The 25,204-nt window shown below is 39.6% G+C and overlaps 1 protein-coding gene across 1 annotated transcript in view; it reads left to right on the top strand.

Annotated features, from left to right (window-relative positions):
- The first annotated feature begins 636 nt into the window (after window positions 1–636).
- LOC149193526 (replication factor C subunit 2-like) overlaps window positions 637–25,204 on the top strand; it is a 326,348-nt gene continuing 301,780 nt past the window's right edge. Inside the window, exons 1-4 of the mRNA XM_089407345.1 lie at window positions 637–761; window positions 966–1,065; window positions 1,155–1,233; window positions 1,379–1,458. Coding sequence (XP_089263471.1) covers window positions 1,022–1,065; window positions 1,155–1,233; window positions 1,379–1,458 — 203 coding nt within the window. The 5' untranslated portion in view covers window positions 637–761; window positions 966–1,021. The remainder of the gene's footprint in view (window positions 762–965; window positions 1,066–1,154; window positions 1,234–1,378; window positions 1,459–25,204) is intronic.

Below are 25,204 nucleotides of genomic sequence, written 5' to 3'. Positions count from 1 at the left end.
TCCCAGCAGAAGATGTGTGCTCTGAATCTGCAGAAAATCAAAAGGAATGCAGAGGAGGAGGGCAGAGGGCCCAAAGCCACGGGGCGCAGAGCAATAAGGGCACGAAGGTGCCGAGACGCAGCTAGGGTTCCATGGCTACTCCAGAGCTCAGTCGCAAATCCTCACACCACCTAATCTAATTACTTTTACCTGGGTATATTAAGTTATATGTGCTCGCATAATGTATTTTTATATGTCACAATTCTTCCCCAATTTATGCCTTACAACATTTTCTTTGCAACATCTAGTGCAATTGTTAGTTTAAATAATACAACTTTTACTTAGTCAAAAACTATATTATTTACTACGATGACAATACTACTATAAAAAATAAATTAATAAAACTCGAAATAAATGTAAAAGAATTAACTTTGCTTGGTCCCCATCATAGCTTATTTGAATGGGTTTTTCCGAGAGTGAAAATTCAGAATACTACTTTGTAACCATGAGTTGACGTTAACCAACTTACTTAATTTCTCTAATTCATATTAATCAAACATAATGAGAAAGAAAACATATTTTTGCTTACAAAGATAGAGAAACCTTATTTAACGCTAACATCAATCCCAAATAAAACGCTGAGATGCTGAACTGGATGAAACCTTGTTTAATACCAAAACACCACCAAAAGGAAACGGGGATGGTCGCACCTCCTGTAACCCGAACACCATTTTAAACCACATCAAACGTTCACTTTTCCGAAAACCGTTTTGTATAAAGTGGTGAGAGCGGAATCACACCGGAAATGCCCAAATCCGTAGATTGGTGATATCAAAGAAATAATCCCGTTCGTGCATACCAATAAATGTGGATGCTTTAACTTCTACATTATCATGCAGCGGAGTTTGGGTAACCTTAGTTTAGTTTTATTCTGTTTTTTCCAGTTAAACACAAGGCGGGAAGCCTGATGCCTCTATTATGAACAGGAGGAGTTGTATTCCCAAGATTTAAGTAGGGCATCATCGAGATTTCGCAACAAAAAATGGCTCCAATTCACGCTAGTTCTCAGCAATGGGTGGAGAAGTAGTAAGTAAATTCACCGGATAAATTAAATTTCTGCTTCTAAAATTTCAGTTGCGTGATGCTGAGGGTTGTGTGTTATGGGGGTTTTGCAGTAGGCCGAAGCAGGTAAAAGATGTTGCCCATCAGGAAGAAGTTGTGAGGGCACTTACGAACACACTCGATACTGGCAATGTAAGTTATGTACCTTGAATCCTTTTTCTATTTTAATGTACAGCAAGTGGTAGCTGTGTGAATTAGCTTCTTTATTTTGTTTTTTTTTTTTGTTTTCTCAATACTTTTATGGTATGTGATTCCTGGTATTGTTTATTGTTTGCAGCTGCCACATTTGCTTTTCTATGGCCCTCCAGGGACAGGGAAAACTACTACAGCTCTTGCAATCGCACACCAGCTTTTCGGGTAAGAATCTTGTTGCTCTCGTCTTCAATAGGAATGAAATTACATTTGTAATTGGTGTATGAAGGTATCTTTCTTCAATCCTCATTTTGCACTTCCCATCTCTTTACTTCAATTCTTCGTCCATGGGAGTGATTTCATGGCCATTAGTCATGGCTTCACCTATACGAAGCTAAGTGGGAACAATCTAGCAAGGTGAATGGCGCACAAAATGGGATAGAGGCACCCTCCAGAGCCATTCGAAATTTGAACCTATTGCTACCGGAAGAAACGTTGTCACTAAACCAAGAGCTAATCATGGGTGGGATTTATTGCGACCAACATTTTCTTGCCTGAAGGAAATTGGGCTTAGTTGGGTCACCACTTGCTTTTTTCGTCCGAAACATGTGCATACACATAATATTGAATTTTGATTTCCTCCATTGGGTGGAAATTGTGTATGTGACATTTTCGTTTTCTCCTAATGTACCTTTTACATTTACCTTTTTTATAGTAGTGTTTTGTGTAGAATTTGAGCTGTGTCTTGTTTTTGGGCAGTTGTTGTCTATAATGCATGTGTTGAAACCATCATTGCCACTGTAGGTCCCATGTGTTCTCTTTCCTCTTAATTCTGTTGTTTCCTAATGTTGCCATTCTCTACTCGTCCAATTTTGCCACCTTCATTGCTTCTAATTCACGTGAATATAGACTTGTTTCAATCGACAAAATGTCATAAGGGGTAGTTGTTTTTGTTTTGTCCGAACTAGTTGGGAGAATTAGTAACTAGGTAGAATATCACTTGCTTGACACAAGGTTGAAACTCATGGGCTGCCATTATAACCTCAATCTTTTCACACAAATGCTGTCATCATGTGCCAAGGGTTATCCAGGATTTGAACTGAGATGGGTGGCATTAACACCGTATGTCCCAATCACTTTGTTTGGCCTTGATGGGCATAAGAGGTAGTTGTTTAATCTTGAATGAGCTTGTTGTTGAACGTGTTTGAACTTTTCAATATGATTCCTCGGTCCTCCCATGGTTGGGAATGTTTGGTTTCCATTCCTCACATTTGTACAAAAGTACTAATTTTGAGGAACCGGGGATAGGTATTGTACCATGTTGCAATCTCGAAATTTTGTTGTTCCGTGTCTCTTTTAAAGCAGGAAGATTGCTTCACATTCTTGATGTAGTCTCTTCCTTATGTGTGTGTCATCGCTTAACATTTTGTTGATTAGTTCCAAGTATTTGTAATTTTGCATTATTCTAACTATTTGCTCTTGAAGTTGATTTGTACTTGATTTGGTATCCAATTTAGCAATGAGGTAATGGGAGTTGATGTCACATGTGTGGGCAATGGGAGTTGTACTCGCTCCACATGTGTTGGTAGGTAGGGTTGATGCTGCATCCATCAGGTACTACAATGGTTAAGTATAGGTCAACTTCTAGGAGGCGTAACTCTTTCATATGAATTTCAATTAAGGTGACTTTTGGACCACTAGAAGGATCTTAACGTGTATAATAATGTCGAATGTGTGAAAATTCCTTGAACTACAGCAATTGAGTATTATTCTCCTAATTTAATAGTTTATTTGCCTTATGTAATTATTATTACGACAATTAGCAAATAAACCACATTGCAATTCTTCACAATTAAAATACGTTGCAGAAATAAAAATGCGGAACTGAGAAATGGATGCACACACACTAAATAATGACATCGTTGTTTTTGGACAATTGTCCCTGGAAAAATCCCCGCAGGGAAATTCGATGCAACAAATGAGGGTTTTATTATTATGCAACAATTTCGGAAAATAATTACAATTGGTTGCCCAACTGGCAAACCTTCGACAATACACTTGCAAAATATACTAGAGACACCCTAGTCTCCTCTGCAACTAATTTGACCTCTCTTTGGGCAACTCACACCCTTATTTGGAATTCGTTCTCCCTCCATAAATGTGCACTGTTACTTAGAATAATTTCGCATAGCCTTGGATTTGCCTGGATGTCTAGTCTCCCTTTGCCTCTGGAATGAATTCACTCTACCTTCTGGACACTGATCCGTCCTTCGACAACTCAATCAAACCTCTTATGGCAACTCGCACTACTATATTGGCTAACTTACATTGCACAAATCGACCTCTTCTGGGGACAATTCAACCTCCTTTTTCTTGCCTCTAGACACTAGAAAACTCAAGAAAATCTCCTCTGGATCTTTGCTCCCAAACCTCTGCTGCTCCCTCTCTTTGATGCTCTTTCCCTAGGTCGAACTGCGCCCTCACAGAATACTATGAACTGAGGAATTTGATCTGTGTTGCTCACAAACTGTAAACTGTGTCTATCTCTAACCCCATCGTCTTTTTCTTATAATCTCTCGTCGAGCATCAATGACCAAGATCTAATCACAATCAATGACATAGATCATCTTAGACTCCATCAAGTGACTTTTCTCTGGAAGTCTCTAGAGCAAAATCAATTTCCTCAATTAATGCCCATTAATTAATCAATTTTTCGAAGTTAGACCCCTAACACGGGCCTAATAAAGCCACAACTCTAGTTTTTCATCCCCCATACAACACCATATTGGATAGCAAAATATAATGATGCATTTTGGACTAGCTAATATTTGATGTGGTCAAAATGTCCATCATATTTGGTAAGGCAAGAGAGATCAATGATTGATAATGAAAACCATTTTGTTTTACTTGAGTTTGAAGTTTCAAATGTATGACATTCCTACTCTTCTAAAGTTTGAAGTTTTTGTATGTGTTAGATTTTCTTAAAACCTAGTAATTGGTTCACAACTTTCTAAGTGTAAAACCAGAAATACAAACATCTGCTGCCTTGGAAACTTAAATTGCAAATACACTAAGTTTTCTAACTTAGCATTCACAACGGAAAATAAATAATAAATCTGAAGACAAACACATTAAACACACATAGAACACAAGATATACTTAGGAAACTCCAACTCTGGGGAAAACCTTTAACTTTGTGTCTTTTATTATCTTTAGCAAAAGCTTTTTTATTATTAATTTTTTATTTTAAACAAAAAATTGTAGCAAGGGAGAACTTCCCTTTTACCACAGGAAAACAACGGATCAACCTCCAAGATAACTTGATCTTCCTTTTGCGCATTTGATTTGCAGAAAGACCATGTGGATCTGCTTATTTGCGCACACGTGTGAGCTCATATCTCTCCTCCTTGCACACATGTGCAAATTGGAGACTGGGAAAACGCTGTTTGAGCTGAGGCAATTCAACCCTCACTCTATCTCTTCCTCCTAGATGCCAAATCATTAGGATCTGCTAAACCTTAGTCTTTTCTTCTTGCTGGTTCGACACATTGCTTGTGCTCAACTGACTTGCCACTTACTCGCTCTATCTCCTCTTATAATTTCGACCTTAACCCTAACATCTCTCTTAACGACTGAGATTAAATCATAATGAAGGACTAAGTTTAAATCATAAGTTAACTTAGGAATTTTAATTTTTCCTAAGTCCAACTTTAGGAAATAGTTAAATAAATTAATATTATGCTAAAGTGGTTGTCTTGTGGGTCCCTCTGCTAGCCTTAGCACTTAGGCAAGCAAAACCCTTACTTCTCTACTCCAATCAACACTCCCTCTTAGAGAGGAAGGTGTTTTGCACTACACCCAACTTCTCTTTGAGGTAAACAAACTTGGTCCTTAGCAAGACCTTGGTGAGAATGTCTGTTGTTTGCTCCTTTGTTGGTACATATTGGAGTGTAACTATACCTTTTTGGACAATATCCTTGATGTGATGATAACATATGTCGATGTGCTTTGAGCGACTGTCAAACAATAAATTCTCAAAGAGCTTGATGTAGCTCTGATTGTCACAATGGATCACAGTAGCCTCCAACTTCTGTCTAAACAAGCCCACTGGAAGCTTCCTCAATCGATACCTTCGCACCCTTCCAAATTGGCAGTCATGTACTTTGCCTTCGCTGAGCTAAATGCAACTGATCTCTGCTTCTGGCTGAACCATGAAACAACCGCTGATGCAACATTGAATGTGCATCTTGATGTTCTCTTCTTGTCTATGAAGCTCCCTGCCCAATTTGCATTTGTGAAGCACTCAAGCCTCATCTCATCAACCTGTCTATACCACAATTTGTACTCTATTGTCCCGTTGAGATATCTCAATACATGCTTGGTAGCAACCCAATGTGCTCTGGTAGGCTTGACCCCTATGTTGCTGGATCCGGCATAGTAAGGGTGAAGATTGGCGGTTCCGCGGATCTGAACTGGATCCGGATCCGGATCTGCCAAAATACGGCTTAAATACGGATGCTTGCAGATTTGTGGTTTTAGGAAACGTCTCATTCTCGGACGAAATGGATCTCGAGCCAGTTTGGCAAGTTGCTGGAATCGCCGAAATGGGTTGATTGTCACTTTAGGTTTTTTTTTTTGTTCGTTTTAGGTTTTAACTTTTAACTTTATTAACTTGTGGTCCCTCCCCTTTGTCGACACTCACACTGAATATCCCCCTGCTTCACACAACAACTGTTAAATGTTGAACTCGGCCCCTGCTTCACACAACAATTGTTAAATATTGAACTGGGCCCCTGCTTCACACAACAACGCAGTGTTTGGAGGTTGGAACTCGTGAGCACAGCGACAAGAAGTTGGAACAAAAGGATTGTACAACGACAAAGCCATTGAGGAAGTTGTGGCCAGTCGGGATAGAGCTGTCGAGGAAGCCGTCACTTAGTCGTTGCCGCCAACTTGCTTTGTGAGAGGAACTCTCTGCTGTCGCCAAGAACGCTTAGTTGCTGCCAGGAATGCTCAGCCGAAGCCTTCGTTGTCCATCAACCGACAAAGGTAAACCCACAAATGTTAAATACTAATTTTTTGTTTTGTTTTTCGTTGCCAAGGCCCGATAGTCGTTCTCTCCATAGTGCCATTTTTAAAAATACATCATAAAATATTGAATTATTTATTATTGTTCTCTCCATATTAGTTTATTAAATAGTTTATTAATAAACTATTAAATTGTCGTTTATTGCTTATTAGTAGTTTGAACTTTGTTGTTTATTAAATTATTGTTCTATCCGTATTGTATATATTTTCTCCATATTATATATCTTGACCTTGATCCAATATATATTAACAATAAATATTATATACTCTCCATTAGGCATTGCCGCATTTATAATTTTATTGTTCTAATTATTTATCATGTTTTGTTTTTATATATTCTCTCCATTAGGCATTTATAATTTTATTGTTCTCTCCATAATATATATTATATATCTTTATAAAGTTATATTTGTCATCTTTAGCATGTATATGTTATATAATAACATAAGTAGAGATGAAAGATCATAAATGCCTAAATATTATTTAGCACACTTTTTAATTCCCCTTTCCAATTTTTTTTTTCTTCAATAAAATTTCTTTTTAAATTTTAATGTATTTAATAAATTAATTGTGTATTTTAATTTTTAATTGTTTATTGATAATATATTATAATATGAATTTTATATGCAGTAACCTAACCATTATCATTATGGAACCATCACAACATGAGCATAGTGAAGGGGAAATCATCAAAAGAAACCCAAAATCTCCTCTATGGCAGTATGTGGAGATTATTGGAAAAAATCCTGGAGGTGGTTCATTTAAATGCAAGTGCAATGAATGCCAAGATATAAAAAATGGCTCATATACTAGAGTGAAGGCCCATCTCACTAGTCAAACTAACACACGGGTGCAAGTATGCACCGGGCCAAAAGATGCAATTGCAAACTTGGCCAAGGTTTGAGTCCTAGAAAAATGAAATTCTATGCATTTTTACAAGAAGCTGCTGATAGAAAGCTTGCTAAGGGAAAACACCCTGTGCAAAGCTCTACAACTAGGCCTCCATTGCCATCTAGGCCCGCTGCCACAACTAATAAAAGGCCCTCTTGAAACGTGTTTCAATAATAAAGGTAGGGACATAGCCGATGAACATGTAGCTCGTTGCATCTATGCAAATGGGTTAGCATTCAATTTGGTGCGTTCTTCTTATTGGCAACAAATGATTAAGTTAGTTAATGAAGCACCAAAAGGGTACAAAAGCCCTGGATATGAAAAAGTCCGCACTACTTTGTTGGCATCACAGTGACAATCCGTGGATAGACAGCTACAGGCAATCCGAGATACATGGGCAGAAATAGGGGTGTCCATTTCTGATGGATGGAGAGCCCAAAGAAACCACTCATTAATTAATGTTAATGCAGTATGCCCCCAAGGGACAATGTTTTTGAATGCTGTTGATTGTAGTAGAATAAAGAAAGATGCATCTTTCATATCCACAATTCTTATTAATGCAATAGAAAGTGTGGGGCCACATAATGTTGTCAAAGTCATTACGGACAATGCACAGATTTGTAAAGCTGCAAGTTTTATTGTGGAGGGTCAATATGAGCACATTTTTTGGACTCCATGTGCAGTACATTCATTGAACCTTATGTTTGCCAAGATTGGTGAGATTGAATGGATTAATGATGTAGCATCAAAAGAAATCCAAATGTTCATAACCAATCATTCAATGTCTCAGGCCATATATCGAGGTTTCGCAAAGTTGGAACTATTGAAGGTATTAATTTTTTAATCAATATTATTTCAAATTTGTATTGGAAATTTTTAATTTTAACTAAAAATGATTTCTCATTTGAGATTTGACTTTTTGTCATTTTGAAACTTGTAGGTTGCTGAAATTCGTTTTGCCTCCCACACTTTTGTCATAAAGAGGCTTGTGGAGGTGAGGCAAGCATTACAAGCAATGGTCATTGACTCTCTTTGGGAATCATGGAGGACTTCCACTTTTGATAGAGGGAAAAAAATCAAGTCCACCATTCTTGATGATGCATGGTGGGTCAAGGTCCAATACCTTCTACGGTTCACTGAACCAATCTTGACCTTGATTAGGGCATTTGATACAGATACACCTTGCTTGGGGGAAGTTTATGAAAACATTGATAGTATGTTGGAGAGGATAAGGGAAATTATCAGGGCAAGTGAAAATGACCCTTATGAAACATTCTATTATTTAGTGAAGGACATAGTTACAGAAAGGTGGAACAAAATGACCACATCATTACACATTTTGGCATATGCATTGCCCTCTAAATACTATCATTCCAAAATTTTGTCTTTCCCTGGTAGAAGAGCGCCAAACAAGGATTTTGAAGTGGTACAAGGATACAAGACAACTTTGAGGAAAATTTATAGAGATATGGGAGTTGCAATGGAAGTCCGCCAAGAATTTGGAGAGTTTGTACAATCTACTGGCAACTTTTCAGATCCCGTAGCTATGGACGATCGAGGGCATCTTGATCTTATTATTTGGTGGGGCTTCCATGGTGGGGATAACGTTCATCTCTCTACTCTAGTCACCAGGTTCTTATCACAGGTTGCTAGTTCCTCATCAGCTGAGAGGAATTGGAGTACATATGGCTTCATCCATTTAGTGAAGCGAAACAAGCTGGGAGCGGCAAAGGCTAAGGATCTTGTGTATGTCCATTCCAACCTCCGTCTTCTATCACATGTTGAACCAGAGTATAAAAAAGGTCCGAGCAGGATGTGGGATGTGGAGCCTGAGATCTCTAACTTGAACCTAACACTAAATGCCATGACTCATCTCAACCTACTTGAGGATATTGTTCCACCACCAGTCCAACCTACTGATGTAACTTCCTACATTCTAGGACCCTCATCATCTATTCATGATGTAGAGTTGCAATATGCAGAAGATATAGATCCATTTGAGGATATGTAAATGTATCTAGTATTATCATTTATGATATTATGATCCTTTTTGTTACTTTGTATGAGGGAGGATGCATCATTTCAGTGTTTTAGTCTTCATATTTATAATATATCTAATGGTTTCAGTTCTAAAAGTGTTTGATGGTTTCATGGAGTATTTGATTTTTGAACTCTAAAGTGCTTTTTAAAATTTAAAAAATATTATTATATTTTATTTATTTGTACGTGACATATCCTTGCCATATCCTGATCCTGGATTTTCAAAAAGATAGCGGATTCGGATCCGTATCCGTATTCAAATTCCGGTAACATAGCTTGACCCTAAACTGGATCAAAGAGTTAACTGCAAAACATATGTCACGCTGCGTGTTTACCAAATACATTAGCGACCCAATCAACTATTAGTAAAGTAAAGGATCTACTCGCTCCGATCTGGATGTATCCACCTTCCTTCAGTCTGTGACTAGAGGCATCATCATGGGCTTGCAATCTTGCATGTGAAGTCTTCTCAGAATCTTTAGGGCGTACTTGCCCTGCCCCAAGAAGATGTGAGTAGAGGATTAGTCACGGGCTTGCAATCCTGCATGTGAAGTCTTCTTAGAATCTTCAGGGCGTACTTGCCATGCCCCAAGAAGATCTCTCCATCACCCAGCCAAACTTCCAGTCAAAGGAAATCGTGCATCGGTCCCATATCCTTCATCTCAAACTCGCTTGCAAGATTGCTCTTGCACTCTTGGATGAGCTTATTTGCGCCTGTCAAAATTAGATCGTCCACATATAGCACCAAAATAAGCGGCTCACCTCCAACAATAATGTAGTAGAGGTTGGGGTCCACTTCACTCTTGTTGAAGCCCAATCCTTGAAGGTAATTGTCTATCCGAGCATACCATGCTTGTGGAGCCTGTTTGAACCCATACAAGGATCTCTTGCGTTTTCAAATGTGAGTATCCTTGTTGCATGTCTCAAATCCCTCCTGTTGCTCAACATAAATGTCCTCCTCAACAACCCCATTGAGAAATGTTGTTTTAAAGTCCATCCGATGGATCCTCCACCCCATCAGTGCTGCAATAGCCTTGATAGACGAATATCTAGCTTTTGGGGCAAAGGTCTTGTTGTCGCCCGAACTGTATACCCAAGGCAATAACGCTCAGGGAAGGGGTTGTCACTCATATCTTTGCCTTCTCCATTTAAGCTATCTCCTAAATGCAGGCTAAGGGGGGTAGTCCCTATAGATGGAATGATGAGGAACCCGTTGGAAACCAACAAGTTTAGGAGATACAACTGAATGTCCTAGCAACTTGAATTAGAATTATGTGACAAGTAAAATTATTAAGCACAATCGATTAGATTCTCAAGATATAAGTGATAGACCAGTGCCTTGAAATTAGAAAGTACTTGCACTATAAAGATTAATATATCGAATGAACTGTTGCTGCAAGATGCAAAATATGTCTTAGATGAAGTGCATGATCTATCCTAATGTGAGATGCAAGATATTGGTTATTTTTAAATTAAATGCCTAATCTAGGTGAACCCTTCCTCTCAATTATTTTGAAGCTAGTCACAAACGCAAGTTGTAGAGAGAAGTCCACGGGAAGGAGTGTTAATTTTGGCATGTCAGTGACAAATTTGAACCATGGGACGAGATTCCTCTTTTTGAGAGGACTAATTATGACTATTGAAGCACTCAATTTGGATAAGGGAAAGTGTACTTTTGAAGAAAAGCCCACATGTGCACATATGGACAGGTAAGCCCTAACAGGAAAATTGACACCCTTGGAAGCCTATAAATACAAGTGACTTCAAGCTCATTTGGATATCACCAAGCATCTTCTTCTTCTCTTCTTCATTGATTGGTTTGCACAGGTCTGAGGCTGGGTTGAGAAATTTGGTTTGTACAGGTCCGAGATTACAGGGTCCGAGTTTCGCATGTCTTTTAGGGTTTTGGTTTCTGACCGCAGGCTTGACACAGGCAGATTTCGGTTATAATTGTAGGCTTGCAGACTTAACAATGTGGTTGGAAGCTCTCAATTGCATGCATATCTCTTCTTCCATGCGATTGGGATCTATGGCCAAAACTCAACATTTGATTGCAGATAGGAAAAGTTGTCTCTAATCTATATTGATGCTGGGAACATATTTCTGAATGTTGTTTGGTTAATTTTGTTGGATGATTTTGTATTAGGCCCATTGTACTATCTACTGAACATTTTATGACAATCTAATAGAAGAAGAATTATAAAGGGTTTTCCCCGTAGTGGGTTTTTCCCTGGTCATTGACCGAAAATTTGGTGTCTCTTGTTGATGTGTTGATTGTCTCCTTTGTCATTGCATTTATTGTTCTATCATCAATTATTGTTGATGATTGGAAATATTAATTATTGATCAAAAAATGTTAATTGAAGAATTGAATTGGGCTAAAGTAATTGTAACAACATAGAGCAATCTGGAAATTTAATAAGGAGGCTAAGGCCTCATTAATGATACCTCCCCTGGAGTTCTAACGACCCAGATGCCTTTGTTCCTACAAGGGATTTCCCACAAGAAAACTGCAAGGGCACCTATGTTCACTGCAAATGAGGGTCTAACCTTAGCAAATTGGGTGAAGAAGGCAATCCTATCTCTCTTACAACCAAGCTTATGCTTGGAGGTAAATTTTTAATATGCACTTCTAACTTAGGATGAAGATGCAAATGATGTTAAATTGCTTCAATGAGATTACAAAAAAGGTAAAATGCTCGAATCAACAATATTAGACCGCTTGCAACCAAGATATTTCAAATATTCAAAATCACAAGACGACAATGGCAGTAAATGAAGCACTTTAGAAGACACTTAGAGATTATCCCAATGAAACAAGACTAGCAATGTTAATTACTCAATGATCCAAGGTGCTTATTAGAGTTTATTAATGTGTCAATTAGAGTTCTTATTATAGTTCTCTTATGCTTATGTTACTTATCAATTAGAAACAAGAGCAACTTTAATGATTCTTAAGCACAATAGCAACAAGCACCAATAGAGCAATGAGATTGCTAACAATGATATGCAATGTAAGAAAAGACCAACAAATGCATTTAACTAACTATGAGATGTTATGCAAGGATGAAAGGATGCAAAAATGAGTAATGCAAGAGTTAGTATGCAAGAGTACTAGCCTATCCTCAAGATCAAAGAGAGACTAATGCAATCATTTAACCAATGCTTTTATCATTCAATGACCATTAAGAAGATGCACCAGACTTCAATAAATACTTATGCCAATTAGATCATCCCACAGTCACTATGAAAACAATCCCAAAAATCACTTGTAAATTAGCGAAGACAATATTGATTAAGCTCTTAAGTTAATATGCAATAATCTTTAAGTGTCTTAGGCTTATTAGGATTAGTTTTACGATCTCTTTAAGGTGATTATGAGATGATTATGCCACTGCAAACTTTATATCATATCTGAACATTTATGACAATCAAGAATAGAGAGATGATAGGTAGAGAGCAAACCCTTTAGGCCTTATGGCCTTGCTTCAATGCTAAGTATGCCAAGTTGAGACAATTTTGGGGCACCAAAGAGGAATGATTTGCAATGTTTAGGCCTTCAATCACTTGCAAACACAAACAATTAGGTTGAAAACAACCCTCATAAGAAGTAAGAAGACTATGTTTCGGATCAAGTTCTGTTTAGAAAAAGAATCCTTGGTATTGGCACAATAAGAAGAATCTAGTGCTAACCTCGCTCAAGTCATAGTCTCAATGATGCTGCAATTCAGACATGATTACAGTACAATGATAAGGTTCTTAATGATATTACATTGATGGATTTTAGAGCTCTCTCATTGCTATTACAATGAAGGTCTCTAGTGATGTAGTCTCAACAGTGGAAGAGGAATCTAGAAGACAAAAGTAGAAGAGGACTTGTGTCTTGATCATGGAGTGGCTAATAGGTCAGGGGTCTTGGTCTTGGTATTCGTCAATTGGAATCTCCATAAGAAGAATTTGTGCGGGTTTTCCTCTCAAAGAGTGAGAGGTTTTGGCCTTGGCTCATAGCTTACATGTTGTGTCTCTTGTCTATTTATGTTTTTGCAATGGTCACTGTTTGATGAAGAAGAACACGAAGAATCTAACGTATAGAAGATCCTAACATAATCTTGTAAAAGCATTCACAAGCAGTCACCAAAGAAGAGAAATCATCTAATACTAATGCCCTAGATTTCTGAACATGGTATCAGAGGTAAGGCGCTGAAGTCAAAGGAAGGGCATCTAATCAAAGAAACATTCAAGGATCGAGTTTCAAGAAGGTTATCAAAGCAAAAGATCAAGATCTACATTGAAGCATCAAACCCTAGATCAAAGAAGCAATCTACAACAACAAAAGTTTTGGATCCTCTAGTCATCATCAAGTTATCTACAAAGCAAGGTAGCTCGAAGAACTTTAAAGACGAAGATCACATCATCTTGAAGAAACTTGAAACCCTAGAAACAAATCTGATTTGTACTCATTCACTACCAAAGAAATCGAAGTATCTTGAAGGCTAGAAGGCATCATCTTCAAAGCAAGCAAGGATCCTTGTCCTTATCCTTGGAGAAGATCATCCGAGGAAGCAACAAATCATCCTCATCAAAAGGAGCAACCTTTTCTATTGAAGAAAGGCTTTTTCATTTGGAAGAAGATCATCCAAGAGGGAGCACCGATACATCTTCTTCAACCATCTTCAAAAGATCAAGATGAAGATTTTATCTTCACTTGTCAAGTAAGTCTCTTTCTTTCTTTAAATAAATTTGGTAAAATGACTTCGTGTTTACAAGGAGATCTATAAGCTAGTTGGTCATCGAAATACCTTGCATGAAAAAGGAGGATAGACATAGTCCTCAAAGAAAGTGAAGTTATTGAACACATCAATGAAAAAGGTCTCCTCTAAATTTATGGAAAGGGATTCTTATGAAAGGTCCCCTCATATAGCAATATTGGAGAAATCAAAGAGATATGATAAGCTCGTAAGAACATTCTCTGAAGATGCAGGTCACATGACTTAGATTTGATCTACACAAAATTGAAGGTATCAAAGAATGAAGGGATATCTTCATAAGATCTCATCTACGAGATCTGGGAGAGATGATAAGAAGATAATCACCATTGATCTAAAATGCACTAACTGATGATCAAGGTAACAAATATCCATGGGGATAAGAAAGTTACCTCATTTGACAAACTTGTGATTTCTATGCAAGATAGAAGAAGACAAGTTGAGGGCAAAGGTGTTGAAGGTTAAGGAATCAAACATTTGCTGGAAGGAAAGGAAGTTTGGAAAATTCTGGTCCTCAGGAAAGAAAGAAGAGCATAGCTGAGATTCAATGCTATGGAAGTAAAGACTAAGGACTTTATAGGAAATATTGTCCTAACAGGACAATATCAAAAGAAAGAAAAGAAGCCCATATCATCGAAGAAGTGGAGGAAGTTGAAAAGAAGAAGTCCAAGAAAAGAGGAAGTAAGAGATCTCTAGGTCTGAGATAGTCTCCCTCTCAAAGGGGCTTGACAGAGCTTCTAAATCTTATGTTATAGGATATGGCTATAATAAATAATAAGATGCATTGTGGCATCATGGAAGCATTGGAAACAAGAGCTCGTGACATCATCATAGGAAACATGATGGATATCTGATAGTCAACTTTGAAGGATATTGCTCTTGGTGACCTCGTTGAAAGATCAACGAAAGAAGTCATCCAAGACAAGTCTCATCATACATTAGTGAAAAGGGAAACATCTGCTGAATAAGGATATGCGAGATGGAATCCTCATTGGAGGATTCACCGATCTAGAGCGGAAGCAAGTGTTTCATTAGAAACTCCAATTTGTGGAGTTCAGGGGATGATGGTATGGTCACATGAGAGATAAAGTAGATCAAGGGGTTGAAGATCTTTTCAATCAAGGAAGCTGCTGAAAGAAGCCTAGATGACCTAAAGGTAAATGAGGTATGCATGCTTGTATTTAATATTATAATGTCATGTCGTATGGTTGCAGGTAACATGGATCATTACTTCTATCTTGAGAAGCATGATCAAGGTAAAAGGATCTCCTCCTCTGAAAAGATGCAGGAAGTCATAAGTCACACTATATGAAATCCACATAATATGTTCTCATATGAATCGTGAGGAAGTTGACTACAATCAAGGAACTCTTATTGGAAGCTCCTGGGAATGTAGTGTGTAAGAAAAAAATAGGAAGAGATTGTGATAATATGCAACGATGGTAGAAGGCATTCAACATCCGAAGTCCAAGAAGATGTGACTAGAATATCTCTCGGAAAGATGTGAAGGCTCTGATGGAAGTTGGAAAAAAAAAGATAAAGACCCTTGACAAAGAATATCTGTGGGAGATGTGTCAATCTGCATGCAGGATGCCGACACTTACAGGAAGATGTCATGGTGAAAGATCATCACAAAGGTAATTTTGATTTGAAGTGTTCATTGATTATTTTTGAATTAACATTTGTTTGGGCTTATGTAGGACTGTCGAAGGGAAGATCTGTGAATGACTTCCAAGCAGATCATATAGAAGGATGTAATGTCCTTCTGAAAAATATGGCATGAAAGCAGAATGACATGAAGCAAAGCCAAATGGAAAATCTGATGGATCACTTTCTGATGAGTTGAAGACATGACTAACTCATGAATAAAGTGATGGATGATATGTGCCCTATATAGAAGTTCCCAAAGATGAAGACTCCTTGACGAAAAAGAAATTTATGACATCGAAGGAAGGAGCTCTTCAAGCAGCCGGTTGTTTCAGGATCTCCACATAAGGAGCTGCGATAGGTCCCTGGTTAAGAGGGAGCCTGAGAAGAAGTTTCTTACTTGGAAGAAACTTGGAAAATTCCTAAGCAGGAAGCTTAGCTACATTCCTTTAATGGAATAAAACCTCATGGTTTGAAAAGGAGAGATAGACACGTTGTTCTGTTCTTCACTTGGGAAGACAGAATGGAGGATTGTGTAATCATTTGGCATCTGATGCTCTTTGAGGATGAGATAGGGCATCCAACAGTAAGAGTAGTCGTGGAGGACTGATATTCTTTGTGGGACTGGGGAGTCCAAGAAAAGAATAGTCCTTATGGAGCATATCCTGAGTGAACCTGGGTGGGGTATGTTCTTAGAGAGAATGATGAGTATGCCTATAAATCATTGGTCTCGCCATCATTTTGCTCTGATCTTGTGGAGAGATAAAGCTGTTAGTCAAGGCCTTGCTATATAACAATGCTAGTTGATATGATGCTATACAAATGAGTTACAAATCCGAATTCTTCTTATGAGAAATTCTTCAGATTGAGAATGACCAAGTACCATTATGAATACCTCCCTAGTTAAGAGGGAGTGGTGAAAAGTGTAATTAGGTTCGATCTTCATAATGACATGTAATTGTGACTTTTGTAAATGATGTAATACAATTATTTTTGTAAGCCTTGCTTCATGGTTTTCATGAGCAAGTGATTTTATTTTAGATTGCTCCCATTGAGAGCCTTGGGATTTATCATTAAGGTCAAAGAATTAATGTCATATATGAAAAGCTCTTCTTGAGCATATGTAAAATGTATATGAGTCAATGTAGTGTCTAGAACAATGTTGCACGAAGCGGGGATGCAGAAGCGTCATTTTCCAAAAATCTAGGAAGCGAAGCGTCTGTTATATATATATATATATATATATATATATATATTTATATTTTTTTGCATTTATACTCAAAACAAACATCCCAAATACCAAATTAGTTGTATAAGACATGAAAACATGCATATTTTTGCATAAATCAAGATAGATATAACATCCATTGTACATTAGTGATTAATTATTCGAGCATCAACCATTTAGATGCATCAACCATCTAGAATCTAGATTCTTCTCCTCTTGTCTAGCCTTTGCCTCTACCTCGATTATCTAGGGATATTAGTCAACATTGCCCAATTTTGATCAAACTACCTAATTCAAGACTTAAAATTTAACATGCTTGATCGATGATTTTGACTTGATTGAAAGGTAATTTTTTGCTAAGGGCGTGCCGCGTGACAAAGGAGTTCAACAATTAACACCACCAACACTAGGGTACATATAGGGCTTGGTGCTCTTGATTAAATGCTAATCGCATACCTTCATACTTGATATAATCTAATGAAATTCCACAATCCCATTGATCCTGAATTCCTGAAAACTGTTAAATCTGTTGAATTTTGAATAGGATATGAAATTCTATTTTCTCCATATGAAGTCCAATGAGGTTGGAACCACTCTCAAACATCCTAAGTCATTTCATGGTAATGTTAAAAATTTAAGTAAAAGGATGAAAATGAAAAATAAAGGAGAATGTCACTTTTACTTTAAGAATTTAACATTACCATGAGGGAGCATCTGCTATATTTATATTTTTTTTTGCCTTCATTTGTAACCCTAACCCAAGGTGGACCCACCCCCAACAAGCAAACTCACCTAAAATTAAAAAAAAAAACGATTTTCTAAACGCTTTTCCGGAAGCGCCACGCTTCCGACACCCGAAGCGCTGTACGAAGCGCGCTTCCGAAAAGTCCAGGAAGTGGCAAAAAAATCGGAAGCGCGCTTCCGGCGAAGCTTCCTAGGCGCTTCCGCACGGGATGCGCTTCCGGGCTTGGAACTAGGGGGGGCGCTTCGTGCAACATTGGTCTAGAAAGCCTTCCAAAAGACAAGCACAGTCCTCTTGACTTGATGTCGGCCTACAATATGAAGAAAATAACTTATGTCAACTCACCTGAATGTCACACCTATTCGGATGATCAAGTCGCGGCTTAATATATGGTCGAATCGCTATATAGGTCGCGGATTGTGTAATCATTTGGCATCCGATGCTCTTTGAGGATGAGATAGGGCATCCAACAGTAAGAGTAGTCGTGGAGGACCGATATTCTTTGTGGGACTGGGGAGTCCAAGAAAAGAATAGTCCTTATGGAGCATATCCTGAGTGAACCCGGGTGGGGTATGTTCCTAGAGAGACAATGATGAGTATGTCTATAAATCATTGGTCTCGCTAGCATTGTGCTCTGATCTTGTGGAGAGATAGAGCTGTTAGTCAAGGCCTTGCTATATAACAATGCTGGTTGATATGATGCTATACAAATGAGTTACAAATCCGAATTCTTCTTATGAGAAATTCTTCAGATTGAGAATGACCAAGTACCATTATGAATACCTCCCTAGTTAAGAGGGAGTGTTGAAAAGTGTAACTAGGTTCGGTCTTCATAATGACATGTAATTGTGACTTTTGTAAATGATGTAATAAAATTATTTTTGTAAGCCTTGCTTCATGGTTTTCATGAGCAAGTGATTTTATTTTAGATTTCTCCCATTGAGAGCCTTAGGATTTATCATTAAGGTCAAAGAATTAATGTCATATATGAAAAGCTCTTCTTGAGCGTATGTAAAATGTATATGAGTCAATCTAGTGTCTAGAAAGCCTTCCAAAAGACAAGCACAATCCTCTTGACTTGATGTCGGCCTGCAATATGAAGAAAATAACTTATGTCGACTCACCCAAATGTCACACCTATTCGGATGATCAAGTAGCGGCTTAATATATGGTCGAATCACTATATAAAGGAGGCTAGGCTCCTCACATAAAGACAAAGAACAAACTTCAAATATCTCCCAATTTCGGAAGAGGGAAAAGAGACTCGGGTTACCTCTGTTTCAGTGAAGGCTACAAGGATGCGTACTATAGTTCTGTAAGGGAATTCAGATCCCTCTTATCTAGAGATCACAATAACAACGAATAAGAAGGAGAAACTACAGTTAGAATTTTCGTGGCCTCTCACTGTAATTTCAGAAGACAAGGACAGTGGCCTAGTGTGGAAGACAAGGGGAATGCAGTGACACTGTCTCGGTGTTGAGGAGAGTCCATTGTTCATAAGAAGACTATGTTTCAAATCAAGTTCTGTTTAGAAAAAGAATCCTTGGTATTGGCACAGTAAGAAGGATCTAGTGCTAACCTCGCTCAAGTCATAGTCTCAATGATGCTGCAATTTAGACATGATTACAATACAATGATAAGGTTCTTAATGATATTATAGTGATGGATTTCAGAGCTCTCTCATTGCTATCACAACGAAGGTCTCTAGTGATGTAGTCTCAGCAGTGGAAGAGGAATCTAGAAGACAGAAGCAAAAGAGGACTCGTGTCTAGATCATGGAGTGGCTAATAGGTCAGGGGTCTTGTTCTTGGTATTTGTCAATTGGAATCTCTGTAAGAAGAATTTGTGCATCTTTTCTTCAAAGAGTGAGAGGTTTTGGCCTTGGCTCATAGCCTACATGTTGTGTCTCTTGCCTATTTATGTTCTTGCATTGGTTACTGTTTGACGAAGAACACTAAGAATCTAACGTAAATCCAATTACCATGCTGAGGACGATGCCCTATGTTGAAGAATTTAACTATGTTTGGTCCTCATAATTGTACTTGAAGTCAAAATGTAATATATATTTGTCAAAACAAAGCAAAAATAATTTTATTATTATTTTAATTGACTTGTTAAAGCATGGGTTTCATGCTTGGGTCAAATGTTATAGGTCAAGCCTCCATTGTAGGCTTTAGGTTATTGTCAAAGTCAATTTTTTGAAGACTTCTCCATCCATCAAAGTCTCCTTGCTGTCGAAGGATTCATCATCAAGTCAACTTCCCTCAAATAATCTCATGTCGGCCTAAATATAGTGACACAACTCTTCATGATCACATGTCGGCCTATTTTTTATTTTATTTTTTTAATTTTATTTATGCTGTGGTTCACGGACACCCTAGTCAATGGGTGGCACTATGTCCACGAAAAATTCTGGGCTAATCGACCCCAAAGGGAATCTAGCCCCGTGGCCCACTAGCAAGGCCTGACCCCAAGGGCTTCAGTAGAAGATAAAAAATAACAGCCTAAATACCAGTATCATCACGCAAGATGTTCATTCAGTCCTTCTATTTTATGTACATATTTGCCACACAGGGCCATGTAAATATGTCTGTCCAAAAATATACATAAAGCTGTACAAAATTTCAAAAAATGTTAGGTATTCAGTTCAAGGGCTATTCGCCCTGTAGTAATGTGGGTCTATGTAAGGTCGATGGTAGTATTGGTATGCATTTGACCCACGCTGCTCCTGGATCAACCACTCTCCTCGGGGAAGTGACGTGGCCGCCTTGGATAGTTCGTCAGCACTGCTGTTATGTTCCCTGTATATATGATTGCAAGTGATATCATTAAATTGTGCCTTAAAAATATTTATTTCATCCAAAATATTACTGAGTGGTGTGTGTGGCAAACAGTAATATTGTTGAACCAGTGTATAATGATCTTCTAATCACCATATATATGAATGTTCATGCAGTTATGTCCCAATGTAAAATGCATGAGATGACGAAGTGTAATGAGTTCAGCAAAATTGTTTGAACCCATCCCCAGACCCATCCGGACTTTGTAGTAATGATGTTCATTAATGAAAAGGATGAAACCACCTCCGCATCCCTGCTGTTGGGCAACGCCATCAAAGTATGCCCAAGGGGTATTTTTATTGATATGCGGAGGGTCGTGAGGCCTTCGGTTTCGAGGTTGGGGAGGCTCAGGCATCTCATTGTAAGCCGATATAATTAGCGCTGTAGTATGTGGCCAGCTCACAGGTTTGCCATAAAAAATGTTCCAGTTACGTGCCAACCAGAGATACCAACTGATGATTAATGGGAGGCTTTGTAATTTTGAACCTTTATGCTGGTTATACCAACTTTCCCAAGCTCTGTTTAAATCCTCGCCATCCCATGAGCTCGTGAAGCGAATAGTAATGGAGATGTTATGCCACAGGTCCATCAGGGCTGTACACTTCAGAAACAGGTGTGAAGTCGATTCTGCTGCATTTTTGCATAGTGTACACCAGGTAGGTCCGTGGATAGCTCTGTGCATGAGATTTTCACCAGTGGGGACTTTGTCTTTTAGTATGCACCAAAAGAATAGTTTGATCCGAGGAGGCGCAGTGAGTTTCCAAATTGCCTTCCACCAAAATGTAATCAAATCCGGAACTTTGTGTGATATCAGCGCAAGATATCCCGATTTTGGAGTGTACAAACCGCTGTCAGATTGGTGCCATATGAGTTCATCCGGTCCCTCTTTGATTCTAATGTGCGATTCTGTAAGCGCAGTAATATAATCATTCCATTCTTGGTGCCAGCATTGTGGCAGATTAATCTGATGAGCGGATTTCCAACGTTGTGCAAAAATGGTAGAATTGTGAGGATCCGCAATGTTAGCTAGGACCTTAATCTCATGGGAGTGTAGATGCTGTATGAGGTTCCTGGATAACAGATGTCTGCCACCGCTCCCATTCCATGGGTCTATTCCGATGCGAGCCAATGAGCCATCGTTTATTCGCCAAACCAAATTTTCCCTAATGAGGGGCAGTGAATGAAGAAGTGCCTTCCAGACAGATGAAATGCCAGTTTTGGGCCAATTGGGAAGCCGAATCCATTCCATGATATTCAGAGGCCAAATGTATTTGTAATATGAGATGCTAGTCCATAGGTTCTGTCCCGTGAGCAAAGTCCACCCCATTTTAGCTGCTAGAGCCTGTGCGAAAGAAGGCAGGTCTTTTAGTCCCCAGCCTCCCCATTTTTTGGGCAGCGCTATCTTGTTCCAGCCCACCCATGCAAATATTCGCTTGTCCTGGTTTCCATTCCATAGGTATCTGTTACAGATTTGGTGTAGCCTGGCCAAGATGCTTCTAGGAATCCAAGCGAGAGCCATCCAATAGACAGGCGTAGCCTCAAGCACAGATTTTACCAGTACAAGTCTACCAGCTCTGGACAAGTATCGGTGACTCCATAAGTTAAGCCTTTTCTCCAATTTTGAGACAAGCCAAATCCAATCAGCAATTTTCTGGCTGACAGGTTTTATCCAGAACCCCAGGTATTTTAGACCCCGATCTAGTGGATTGATACCGTATGGAAACAGACGAAGGGCATATTGAGACTCATGGATGGAGGTTTGAGTGAAAGTGATGGTCGATTTTGAGTGGTTTGCTAACATCCTAGTGGCAGACGAGAAAAGGGAGAGGATCTTTGAGAAAGAGCGGGAATCCCTGATACTTCCATCAAGAAAAATAATGACATCATCCACAAACAGTAGATGGGTAAGAAAACAGTCATCAGATATCTTGAGACCACAAAAATCACCATCTCTCTTAGCTGAAGCAATCAATCGACTGAGACCATCCATGACAATCAAAAATAGAAGAGGAGACAGGGGGCATCCCTGTCTGAGACCTCTTTCAGAGTGGAAAAAATGAGATGCAGACCCATTTATAAGAACACTGAAAGTAGGGGTGGTGATGCAGGCCATGATCCAGGTGATGAAATTGAGGGGGAAGCCCAGATGGATAAGGAGCATCTTAATGTAAAGCCAACTGACACGATCAAATGCCTTTGCCAAATCGATCTTTAGGGTGATGGCCTTTTGGTGTCTGGTCCAGATAGTATGTAAGGCTTCGTGGGCCGAGCCGATAGCTTCATGAATCTGACGGTGTTCAAGAAAGGCAAATTGTTGAGGGGCAATGTGACGGGACAGGATAGGGCGGAGGCGATTTGCAATGATCTTGGAGATGATCTTATAGAGACAATTGCACAGAGAAATGGGTCTGTAATCATTGAAAGAGGATGGGGAGTCCGATTTAGGAATGAGAGAGATAAAGGTCGAGTTGATGGCATTATACATTGACCCAGATATTCTGCATTCCTCCACTACCCTCAGCAGGTCGTGGCTGAGAAGCTCATAGAAGGCTAGGTAGAATTCGATGGTCCAACCATCCGGACCCGGACTTTTATCCTTTTTGAACCATTTTAAAGTGCCTTCAAGCTCCCCAGGTGTCACAGGGTCAAAGAGTGCCACAGCTTCATCCTCATTTACAAATCTGGGGAAGTGTCCAGCAACATTGATGATATCAACAATATTCGAACCCGGAGGGTTTTTGTAGAGGTTCCTGAAATGGGAAGTTCCAAGGTGGGAGAGCTTGTTGAAAGTATCAGCCACTCCTCCATCCGGTGTCGGAATATTCCAGATAGTGTTTGTGACCTTTCTGCCTTTTGTATAGTTGTGGAAAAATTGAGTGTTGTTATTCCCTGCTTTTAACCATATAGCTCTGCTGCGAAGACGAATGGATTCCTCTCTGTCCTTTAGTATCTGAGTCTTCTGATTTTCAAGCTCCACCAGGTGGGATTTCTCTTCAGCAGTGATAAACCCCAAGCCTCTCTCATCCAATAGGGAGCTGAGTTCAGATTCTATGTGCAAAAGAGCCGAATTTTCCCTCTGATGTTTCTCTCTGGCCCATTTGATGGAGAGGTGCTTGAGCTGGGATAGATTGGAGCAGAAACCCTTTGCCAAAGAGTCTGTCCTATCAATCGGATTTGCAGCCCAAAATTCCGTGACCATACGGATATAAGATGGGTCCTGTAGCCAGACATGATTAAACTTGAAAGGGGCTTTTGGCTTATGGTGAGGTCCCAAGATCTCCAGGTATACAGGGGAGTGATCCGATATGCCTCCAGCTCCAACCCATTGTTTGTAGTGGTGCAGTTGCTGTATAAGGGGCCCTTTCATGATGAATCTGTCTAGTCTACGGGCAAGGGCAGCCTCACCCACCCTTCTGTTCCTCCATGTGGGGAGAGGTTTATTCATGGGGACATCGATCAGATTATATCTCTCCAGTAGATCAGTCATGAAGCCCGTGATCGAGTCCACTTGTGCCATTGAACCCCAGGATTCACCATAACCTAGGGAGAAATTGAGATCACCCCCGATAATGATATGATCAGCAGAGAAAATGGAGAGACCGAGCAGATGCTGCCAAAAATGCTCCCTGTGTTGGCATGGACCATATATGTTAATAACCCTAAGGCTGGTCCCAAGGTCTGCCGAAAAGAGATCAATGCCCATGAACCCCTGGCCTCCCTAGGAAGCTTGTACTCTAATGGATTTGGGGTTATATCCAATTGCAAGGCCACCAGATCTCCCAGTAGAATCCATGGCCGAAAAAATCCAACCCGGGGAGATAGAGGTTAAAGAATCGGTGATGAGCTCAGCCGGGCCAAGGGTTTCTTGAAGAAGTATAATGTCAACAGGAACAATCTCAAAAAGTCTGCGCAGGGCTAGTTTCTTAGAGGCACTAGCCATGCCCCTGTAATTAAAAGAAAGGCACCTCATGGGGGAAATCTACCAGGGGTGTTCGCTGCTCTAAGAACCCCGTCAAGAGTAGATTGGCGGCCAGAGGCAACTTCAGCCCCAACATGTCTGATAGCTTTTGATAGGTCGGATTTTCTCCCTCGGGAAGTCAAAGGGGCAGAACTGGGTATGGCAAGACCCAATCCGACAAAATGCATCGGGGACTCTCGAGTAAAAATACGAGGACGAAGATTGTAGTGATGAGATTTTGACCCCCGAGATGAAGATGGAGAAGTGGAGGGCGAGGATAATGAATGCAAAGAGGGAGCAGATGGTGCAATGACTGGAGAGGTTGGTAAAGTGCAATGTGCAACAGAGATGGACGGTACATGCAAGGAGGAACAAAGAGAAATATAAGAGGAGGGGGGAGAGAGAGATGTACCTGAAGCTATGGCGGCTTCAGCGGCTGCCCGAGATCTGGTGACCGGCGGCGAGAGATTCCTGCGAGCCTCGTCTGCTGCCTTTTGAGAAATGGTGGCTGAGTGAGTAGGTCCCGGCGCAGGAGCACGTTGGGTAGCCGGCGAGACAGCCCTGGAGGGTGCAGTGGATGATATAGGAGTATCCTCTGATTTCTTGTTGAGGGGGCAGTCCTTGAATATATGCCCCACCTTGTGGCATCGTCGACATCGAAATGGAACTCCTTCGTAATCCAGAATCTGTATCTTGGTGTATTTCCCCCAATGCAAGGTAATCTTCTCCTCCAAACCCTCGCGGGTGTCCAAGTGAACCAGAATACGAGCA

This window comes from Pinus tabuliformis, chromosome 2_2 (genome assembly GCF_031772625.1).
Source record: "Pinus tabuliformis cultivar Carrire ecotype Pingquan chromosome 2_2, CPIR1, whole genome shotgun sequence".
Lineage (NCBI taxonomy): Eukaryota > Viridiplantae > Streptophyta > Pinopsida > Pinales > Pinaceae > Pinus > Pinus tabuliformis.
This window is presented reverse-complemented; position numbering and strand designations above follow the sequence as displayed.